The sequence below is a fragment of the Aedes albopictus genome, chromosome 2, assembly GCF_035046485.1.
Source record: "Aedes albopictus strain Foshan chromosome 2, AalbF5, whole genome shotgun sequence".
In the NCBI taxonomy this organism is placed as follows: domain Eukaryota; kingdom Metazoa; phylum Arthropoda; class Insecta; order Diptera; family Culicidae; genus Aedes; species Aedes albopictus.
Genome location: NC_085137.1, coordinates 114,620,468 through 114,631,089, shown reverse-complemented (window position 1 = coordinate 114,631,089; position 10,622 = coordinate 114,620,468). Strand labels below are relative to the sequence as shown.

At 47.3% G+C, this 10,622-nt stretch overlaps 1 protein-coding gene across 2 annotated transcripts; it reads right to left on the bottom strand.

Annotated features, from left to right (window-relative positions):
* Positions 1-3,857: 3,857 nt before the first annotated feature.
* Positions 3,858-9,400, bottom strand: LOC134287707 (kinesin-like protein GA13060). Of its 2 annotated transcripts, XM_062850275.1 has the most exons (6): positions 9,036-9,400; positions 8,693-8,913; positions 8,265-8,634; positions 6,992-8,195; positions 6,815-6,919; positions 3,858-6,754 (listed from the first exon to the last, which is right to left on the bottom strand). In XM_062850275.1, exons 1-6 carry the CDS (start codon positions 9,214-9,216, stop codon positions 6,010-6,012), a joined length of 2,826 nt encoding a protein of 941 aa, XP_062706259.1. In that variant the 5' UTR covers positions 9,217-9,400; the 3' UTR covers positions 3,858-6,009. The 2 variants fall into 2 exon arrangements, with proteins under 2 accessions (XP_062706259.1, XP_062706258.1); XM_062850274.1 differs by having other exon boundaries at positions 6,992-8,634.
* Between the last annotated feature and the right edge of the window lie 1,222 nt (positions 9,401-10,622).

The following is a 10,622-nucleotide window of genomic DNA, read 5'->3' as shown; positions in this document are numbered from 1 at the left end:
CCCATCTACATAAAGGACGACAAGTTGGATTGCGGGAACTACCGCGCGATCACACTACTGAGCGCTGCCTACAAGATACTCTCTCAGATTTTATGCCGCCGTCTATCACCGATTGCAATACCAGGCTGGATTTATGGGTGAACGCGCTACAATGGACCAGATGTTCGCCATCCGCCAGGTGTTGCAGAAGTGCCGCGAATACAATGTGCCCACACATCACTTGTTCATCGATTTCAAATCGGCGTATGATACAATCGATCGAGAACAGCTATGGCAGATTATGCACGAATACGGATTCCCGGATAAACTGATACGGTTGATCAAGGCGACGATGGATCGAGTGATGTGCGTAGTTCGAGTATCAGGGACACTCTCGAGTCCCTTCGAATCTCGCAGAGGGTTACGGCAAGGTGATGGTCTTTCGTGCTTGCTGTTCAACATTGCTTTGGAGAGTGTAATAAGAAGAGCGGGGATAAACACGAGTGGGACGATTTTCACAAAGTCCGTTCAGCTGCTTGGTTTCGCCGATGATATTGATATTATTGCTCGTAAATTTGAGACGATGGCGGAAACGTACATCCGACTAAAGAGTGAAGCCAGGCGAATCGGATTAATCATTAATGTGTCGAAGACAAAGTACATGATGGCAAAGCGCTCCAGGGAGAAATCACCGCGCCGGCCACCCCGAATTCATATCGACGGTGATGAAATCGAGGCGATTGAAGAATTCGTGTACTTGGGCTCACTGGTGACCGACGACAACGACACCAGCAGAGAAATTCAGAGGCGCATTGTGGCAGGAAATCGTGCCTACTTTGGACTCCGCAGAACTCTACGATCGAATAAAGTTCGCCGTAACACGAAGCTAACTATCTACAAAACGCTGATTAGACCGGTTGTTCTATTCTTCGAAATTAAACACGGACTTTCCAATTCAATACATTTATTTCACACGGCTGTCCTTAGCCAACTAACTCACTCTGAACAATGAAGGCGCCAAAAGAACATGTATGTATCTGTGTTGGTAGTGTTATACAAAGGTATGACAAATAGTGTTATATAACGAGGGGCGCTCTGATGTAATATATAACATCTTCCCTTTTCTTTAATAAGTTAAAAAATCCAATTGATAATCGTTCAGTTTTGCTGGAACACGAATGTTTCTTTTCGGTCGGCCAGTATGCGCCGGTGTAACGGGCCGAGACCGATTCGATTTTTCAGTAGACGGTGTAACTGGTGTACCCGCTGCTTGCGTAAACAAAGTTGGCGTCGACTCGTTCGTGTTGTTTTTTGTGTTGCGCTCCTGACAGTCAAAAGGAACACAAGTTGACGAGATTCCGTTTGGAACAACCACCGCGGGACTGGACTCGATTATCTCGTTTTGGATCGGAACAGCAGGTGCAGAGCGGACAGGCTGCGTTTCGTGTACCTTACGTGGCTTTAGGTGAACCAACGAACGACGGTAGTCCACCCCATCTACATTCACTACAAATGACCGGTCGTTGAGGCAGCTAGACACGGTTCCTGGTGCCCACCGCTTAGAAGTGTCGGGTCTCAACTGGACATGGACGGGCGATCCTACTTGTAGTTCAGGTAACTGTTTTGCTTTCTTGTCGTAGTAGAATTTGGCTCTCTAACGATTCGCCTCTATTGCAGTTGGAACATTTTCCACCACCACAGGACGAAGACGATCAACTGCTGCTGGCACACCGCATCGTGTGGAACGGGAGAAAAGTCGAGCGACTGGGCTGGAGCCAATTTTGTTCGGAATATTGCGCCAATGTAATAACGCATACCAATAATCCGATCCAATTTCGTTTGCCTTCTTCAACAAGTGTTTGGCCACTTTGACGGCGGCCTCGGCTTTCCCGTTTGCTTGCTGATGATATGGCGCGAACGTCACCAGCTCGAAGTCCCACTCGGAAGCAAACTTCATCATCTTCTGGTTGGCGAAATTGGTACCGTTATCGCAAACAGCGCGTTGCGGGATACCATGGCGTGCAAAATTTTCTTTGCAGGCGATGATGACGGATTCAGGAGTGAGATCCTTCAGGATGTCGAGTTCGAAAAAATCGGAGTAGTGATCCACAGTTATCAAAAAACTCCGTTTGGTTCCTCGGTACTCCGCGAAGAAAACATCCATTGATGCAAGCTGGAACGGATATATCGGAATTTCGTGGCTTCGCATTGGTGGGTTTGCCTGAGACGGAGCGAACTTTGCACAAGTGCCACATTGTTTGACAACATCTTTAATTTGAGTGTTCATCCCGGGCCAAAAAAGATTGGCTCGAGCAAGCTTCAATGTAGCCTCCACCCCGTTGTGGCTTGCATGACAGCTTTCCACCAAGCTTCTTCGAAGTACATGTGGGACGAGTATGCGATCTTTGCGAAAAATCAAACCATCTTGACACGAAAGTTCATGACGATAGTTGAAATAAATTTTAGCACTGTCGGGGATACGATCAGCAGACTCTGGCCAACCATGCTGAATGTAGTTCATCAGCAATTGCATTGAGGGGTCCTTTTCAGTCTGTTCAATAATTTCACTTGTTTTACTGTCCGAAATTCGCAAAAATGCACCCAACTTCACTTCTTCTACCTCTTCTAGCACTTTATAAATGTTCTGTTTTCTGTATTCTTCAGATTCGACTGCAGGAAGGCACGCCCGCGATAGGGCATCGGCCACCACATTGTCCTTACCGGTTACGAACTCCACCGAAAGATTATACCGCTGAAGATTCAGCAGCATGTGCTGCAAACGACGAGGAGCTGACAGAAGCGGCTTTTTGAAGATGGCAATTAACGGCTTGTGATCCGTTCTAATCGTTGCTTTAGGATTCCCGACAATCAGCTGGTCGAAGCGTACACAGGCGAAGAGAATGGCCAAAAGCTCTTTCTCAATTTGTGCGTAATTCCTCTCCGTGGGTGTAAGCGTCCTTGAAGCATAGCCGATGACTCCATCTCGTTGAAAAATCGCCACTCCGAGACCGGTACTACTGGCATCGCATTCAATGACCACCGGATGTGTAACGTCGTAATACCGCAGAGTGTTAATATCAGCCACCAACGATTTTACTTTATCGAATTCAGCTTGCTCTACCGATGTCCACTGCCAAGTGATGAACTCCGAAATAAGCCTACGAAGGTTGTCCATATTCGTGCTCAGATTTCGGATAAACCGGCTCAGATAATTCTCCATGCCAATAAATCGATGGACCTCTTTGCGATTGACCGGAGTTGGGTAATTTCGAATTGCAACCACTTTATCTTCATCCGGTTTTAGTCCTTCGTCTGTAAGCACATGCCCATAGAACTTGACGGAGCGTTCGCATAACTTCAGTTTCGACCTGTTAAGCTTTACATTGTGCTGCTCCAGCCGGATGAGAAGATGTTCCAAGCATTCGTTGTGGTTGGTCAGCGCTTCCTCAAGGGTATCTCCCACACCGAAAATCAGCAGATCATCGGCGATGCACTCGACTCCTTTGAGCCCTTGGATAACTTCCTGGAGCTTTATCTGAAATATTTTAGGGGCCGGGGCAATGCCGAATGGAAGGCGAGTCCACCGATACCGTCCAAAAGGGGTCCAAAAAGTAGTCAGCTTACTGCTGGGCTCGTCGAGGACCACATGCCAGAATCCCTTTCTAGCATCGACAGAGGAGAACACCTTCGCTTTGCCCAACTCAGGAAGGATCTCGTCAAGGGTGACAAACTGCAGGTTGGGCCGCTTTAAAGCTTTGTTCAACGGCACTGGGTCAAGGCAAATGCGAACCCCGGATTCTGGCCCACCTCGTTGTACAATCAGGCTTATTCTGCGCGGCGTGTGAGGTGAGACGGACGGTTTCGTCTCACGTGACGTGAGACGACTAATACAAATCAAATGGGATCGAGTCGACTTTTGTCACCTCATTCGACTCGTCTCACCTCACACGCCGCTCAGAATAAGCCTGAATAACTAGGTTACTTACCCAGACTGTATGGCGGGTCTCCTTGACGATGATACCGTCGCGCTCAAGGGATTCCAGTTCTCGTTTCAACTTCTCTCGTACCGCAATGGGAACCCGACGCGGAGGCTGGATTGACGGATGAATCGATGTATCCACTTCCAGAGATACTACACCAGGAAGCATTCCGTATCCTGTGAAGAGCTCCTGATGTTCATCGATTATTTCCTGGGCCTTGATCCTGTAGATGTTGAACAGCTTATCTGGAGACTTCGCTGATGGTTCGACGAACGACACAGCCCGGCAAAACTTGACAAATCCGAGCTCGCGGGAGGCCTTTGCAGATAGCAGCGGATCTGTGTTGGTAGTGTTATACAAAGGTATGACAAATAGTGTTATATAACGAGGGGCGCTCTGATGTAATATATAACACCGGTCGTCCTCTATGGGCACGAAACATGGACCCTACGTGCAGAGGACCAACGCGCCCTTGGAGTTTTCGAACGGAAGGTGTTGCGTACCATCTACGGCGGAGTGCAAATGGAAGACGGGACTTGGAGAAGGCGAATGAACCACGAGCTCCATTACCTGCTAAGAGGACCAACCATCGTCCACACCGCGAAAATCGGGAGGCTACGGTGGGCGGGTCACGTCATCAGGATGTCGGATAGCAACCCGACTAAAATCGTTCTCGAGAGTCATCCGACCGGTGCAAGAAGACGTGGAGCGCAGCGAGCTAGGTGGGTCGACCAAGTGGAGGACGATCTGCGGACCCTACACAGAGTGCGGAACTGGAGACAAACAGCCATGGACCGAGTGGAATGGAGGCGGCTACTATGTACAGCAGAGGCCACCCCGGCCTTAGCCTGACTGGTAAGGTAAGTAACTTCGAGCTTTCTACCGAAAAATCGTTTTTGGAATGAACATAAACTAGTAAACTTAAGATCCCAGTACACAGGGTTAAAATTTGTCTAAAAAGAAACCAATGCTCAAACATCTTATTTGACTCGCTCACCTTTTCAATCAATGATGCTGACCCATCAACTTCCCCGTCCTGTGGAGTTACTTTGTCCCTGATAAGGCAGCACTAAATGCAATGCTATAATCAACGTTTTTCGACCCCTTTCCGTAAAGTCTTTTTTGTATAAAAACCCGATAATTTTTATATGGGCCGTAACGCCCGGCCATATATCCTCCATTCTTCTAGAGCGTTATGCAATTTGTGGTCGACGCCTATTGCGTGTGAGAAAACATTCCAAGATCGCGATCATGATCGATAATTTAATTCATGGTTGAAATAAAATGTCTTTTACAAGTCGAACAAGGCATAACAACACATAAGCTGGCTATCGCACTACCCGCATTCAGGTGGCAGAGGTAAAACCTATTTATAAGAGTGGATGCTTTACAAAATAACGTGGATCGAGCTGAAAAAAAAAAATTTTTACAAACAAATACGAAATTACTTCAACAGGTCCGGTCAAGCATTTATCCGAAATTGGTATCAAGGTAACATGAGAATAGCGCAGCAGAGCAGCACACATACACGGTTAAAGACAGGCTGTCGATAAACATTACGGAGCAACGATGACTTCAGTATGTATTAGATGCGTAGGCTTCATAGTTCTCTAATCGGGTTGTGTATAATTCTATCCCTATACCGTTATAAGTATAATATAGTCTATAAAATTGTTTACTGTACAAATAGCTTCTTAGTCCCGAAATGCACCACTGATTTCCTTCGAAACTTAAACAACAATCACTTGCGTTCGGCATTCTCTTACAGCAGCTTCTTACGGTTATAAAATAGTTTTAGTCTTATAGTCGATGGTTCTTCGAAAATTCTTCGTCCGGACAGAGGGCTGGCGATCGCGGAAAAACGGAGAAAGCTGCGATTTCGTTTATTGTCTTGCAAACATTAACCCCACCTCCCGGGAGGGGGACGCACACCAAGCAAACTATCCTGATTTCTCAACAGACAACGCGAAACTCAAAGAATGCTACACATACACATATAACCGAATTAAGCTACTTAGCTACAATCGTTCACCTCGTCCGACGGCAACCCCTAGAAGTCACTCACGTCGCCCTCCGTGTCCGGATAGGTACAGTTGAAGGGATTCCGCAGCCAGTGGCAGAGAGATTTGTCGTGGCGGTTTCGTTTCTTGGATTTCTGATTGGCACGGGATGCAGCCGACCCGAAGCTGCTTCCGTCGCTGTCACGAACGGTCCCAACACTGTGGTAGCCACTTTCCGCCCGTCGAGAAATGCCGGAATGTTTGGAAGTTCGTGGGGTGGAGTCGTGGCCGCTGTCGTAGGCTTCCGGTGTGGAAAGTGGGAGCAGTGGAAGGGTTGGAAGGGTTTGCTGGGGCAGGAGAGAGGTACTTTCTTTGAGAGCTTCCTGTTCGTCGAGGTCTGCTAGAGGGTTCTCTCGGATGTGTTCCTCGGGGTCCAGAGGTTCTTCGTTGTTTTCTCCTAGTTTTGGCAGATTGGGATCCGAAGCACCGTCGGGATGTCGAAGGGAAGCATACTGTTCCATTCCGGCTATCGCAACGATTCCTGTTAGGCTAGGTAGAGAACACTGACTGGGAGTTCGGGAGAGGGAAAGCGATTGTCGGCAGTCACGGCAGCGAGGACTCGGTGGACGGTACGCTGGTTCGCTGCAAACGCTGGCGGCTCCAGTGTTGAAGCGATAGGCAGGTTCACTGTAGACACTACCGGTGTCACCTAGACGGAAGGCTGGAGTCACCTCGGCCATTGCTAGCTGAGAGGTGAAGATTTCTCGCAATCGGGCAAGTTGGTCGAATTGGTTTCTGTGGAAAAGAAGTTAGATAGACAAGCTCGAAGTAGATCCCAAGTTTGTAGCGACTTACCGCATGCTATCACCGATGACGCAATCGCTGAAGGCATCTCCAGCGACATTGAAGCTCGATACAACGGATACGTCTCCGTGACTCAGCGCACTCAGAGGATGCTCCCTGTGAACGATACAAATCGGTCGGTATAATCTAACGGATACCAAACAGCATCCCATAGCACCCTATACTCACCCTCCCATAGTCCTAGCGATGTCGTCTTCCGTGACCTGCAGTCCACAGTCCATCATGCCGGCATTGTGACTATGCTGACTGTGGACGCTCATGTTGTCTCGCGATACGTGTCGCGAACACAGGTGATGGATGCTTTCGTGGGAGATTTCCCGTGAACCCAAAGGGTCCATTAATGGCAGTGCTGGTGGAACTTCCGACGGTCCACTGTCCTGGTCTTCTTCTTCCTGGCTGTCGCCGTGCTTACTAACGGGTTTCTCACTGGCATGCGACGAAGGTGGATGGGATTTCTCCGATTGATTGTCGATGGCGGCTGCTGTTGGTGCTGGGTTCGGACAGGGGACAGTGGCACTAGAAGCATTTGCTGTAGTGGCCTTAGTGGCGGAAGGTGTTACCGTGGCGTACACTGGTATGCTGGCATTCTGCTGTAAATCCGGGTTGTCCAAGCTGTAAGCTTGCTTTAAGCCTGTTCGAACGTGGCATTCGGAACTGTTGACGACACCACTGGTAGCGGTGAATCCACGGAACGCAATTGGATTCACCAGTTCTTCTTGACGTTCTAGTTCGAGAACGAATCCGTCTTCATCGGATTTACTAGGTTTGAATCGTGGTGGGTTGTAACTGTGGTGTCTACTGTGCACTGGAGAATTGTTGGCCGAGACGGACTGCTGCAACAGCTGCATAGATTGATTCTCAACCCATTGTCGGATCATGGACTTTTTGTGGTTATCCATAAAACCGTAGCTCTGATTGCTGTGCGCTGACGGGGGAAGGAACGCCTGGGTTGCATTAGCTGTTTTAGGTCCATCAATCCAGGTTTCATGACTCTTGACGTGGTTGATCTCTCTCAACAGATGCCGAGCTTCATGGACCTTAGATTTCGATACCCGAGGACCATCGATCCACTTCTCTTCACCGAGTTGCCTAGCTGGACTTTCGCGAGTTCCAGTTGCTGAAGTGGAAGCCGCAGCAGGAATAGGTCGTCTCATGGGTGAACCTTTGGGTGTAGGTATGTTGGAGCCTCTACTAACGCCGGTCACGTGTTTGAAGGCTCCGGCAACAATTTTAGGAGAGGCATGCTGGGAAGCGATCTGGATGGCATTGGCCACCAGCTCTGGTCCCGCAGCGACGGATTGTTGATTGTACGTTTGATTCCTCTTAAGACTATCGGTACGAGTGGGGATCGGTGCTGGGGCAGGATTTTGAGCTGTAAGGAGGTAAGAATCGGGTTTGAACAAACTAATTCTCCCGGGATGGGGAAGGGTGTCGCTCTTACGCTTGGATGTGGAAGAAGTTTTCTTTTTCTGTGGTGAGGCTGTGGGAGTTGAGGTGGGTTTCTCCGCCGCTGAACCTTTAAGGACTTTATTCATGGCACAGCGGTTATCACCGGAGTTGAGACTTGGCAGGTAGACCGGTGGATGTTCACCATCAGTTGCGTCATCACATGGACCTACATAAATTACGGTATCCTGGGAAAAGTCGGAACTGGATGGATCTGGGCCCTCTGAAGAACCCCCTGATTGATGACCGGACGACCCTGCAAGTTCTGCCGCCCTCCCGGCGAACAGATGATGTCGAGGTTTCCGCCGACGAAGCCGATGAATACGGGAGGCCAACTGGATCGTCGTTAACGTGTCGGTATGTGACTGGAATTGAATATGCCTTCATGCTTCGTCCATATGAACAAATCACACTAAACCTTACCTGAGAGTGGGCCACATGGGCAACAATCGCCACGTGACAGGTCAACGGAGCCAAGCAATCTCGCAGCAGCGGCGTCAACGGATGGTCTCTGTTGGGTGGATGTTTCTGACCACTGAGAATCGCCAGCAGCACATTCCCAATCCCAGACAGCGGAAGTCCCCCACTCCGATTGGCACAGCCTCCAAGATCGATTAGATGCAATCGACTTCTGCCACCTTCCACTACCATAATGGCACGAAAGAAAGAACAAAAAAATCACAATGAAGAACCCAAATTAACTACGTCTGCAAGACCATAAAATTGTGTTTTATTGAACTTTGGACCGAGTTCGGCTCGGACTTACCTCCCCGTTTGCCAGACAAACTGTACTGGTAGACGTGCAGCGTATAAATTAGTGCCGGTTCGAAATTACTGCTGCCCTGCGCCCGGCCGGACAGGGCCAGATCGAGGAAGAGGGCGGCACGTTCCGCCGTCGGGGCACGTAGTTCCGTGGGCCGACCGAGAAAGTCATCCCGGAGGTACATTCCCGGCGAGTCGTCCGATTCTGGATGGGAGAAACAGAGAGAGAGACGGCGGAAACGGATGTTGAGAAAATGAAAGCTTTCGGTTGGAATCGATTTATTGGTTGGGATAGTTGAGTTGTTTGAGAACGGGTATTAAACTTGTGGTTGGTATTGGGATGTGAGAAGTTTAACTTTCCTAGAATTTTGAATGGAACTGAAACATTAATTCTTAGATATAAATAGAACTGTATGCTTGAATTGAAGAAAAATAACAAAACATAGGTCGGACTTGATTATCTGGAGTGAGGCTCGAAAATTTTCCAAAAATATATCTGACGAACGGAACGAATCTTAAATTTTGATTGATTACTTATCAAGATTGGCTGGATAAAATGTTCAAATTTCAGCTTAATTGATTTAAGGAGTTCTTCAGAAAAGCTTTCAATAATCTCCAATTCCTTAAAGCTTTTGGAGCTGGAATGTTTTGTCACTGCCGCAACCTCGCTGGCCTCGAACACGTTTCTTATGCTCGGTTTCATCGTCAGGGTCATATTTACCCCTCCGGCCTCAAAAGGGTTAAAGAAATCCTTGAGAAACTTCACCAGGGCATTTTTCGAAATTTGTTCCAAACAAATGGGTTCATCCAAAAATTTGTTAAAATATTTCACAAAAAAAATCTTTGGGGAACTCTTGAAGAAATTTATCAGAAATTTCATCAAAGGATTTTTCTATCCAGAAATTCTTAAGCAGCACACATGTCACAGCAGAAGCACGACAACGCAGTTTTTTACCGGAAATTCTCAAAAAATTCCTCAAGACACTTTTTCAAGAATTCCTCCCTAAAATGTCTAATGAAATCTTTCATGATTTTTTTTTATCTTCTTCGTGGCCCATCCTTACCACAGTGTTTCACAGTGCTCGTTACATAACATCACAATTCTTGAAATGATAAGCAATGAAAGTCCTTGAATTGGACTTTTCATTAAAATTGAGGCATTTTTCTGGAAAGTTAAAAAGCAAAGAATTTCATCATACAGTGCCCAAAATATGTCTTTGAATTTTTTCTTTTTAAAAATTTCAAGCAAAGTCAAATGTTTTCCAGAGTCAAAATTTTATTGCAATCGGTTCATTGAATCCGGAGATATAACAGCTCAAAGTTGGCTATCGGATAATTCTACCTTTTTCAAGAATCTTTATAACTTTTGGAGAATGGCCCGATCTTTTCCAAATTTGGACCATTGATGCACAAATAATTGAGGAACTTACACTTAAAAATTGAGAATATTTGATGCACCTTTCGAAAAGTTACTTGTTAAAATTTTGCCTGTCCCGATCATTTTGTCTATCCCCTGTAGTAATATACCAACAGCAAAAGGCACAAGGGCATTCTTTTTTATTACCGTACGGGTTTGTGCCGAAGGGTTCAT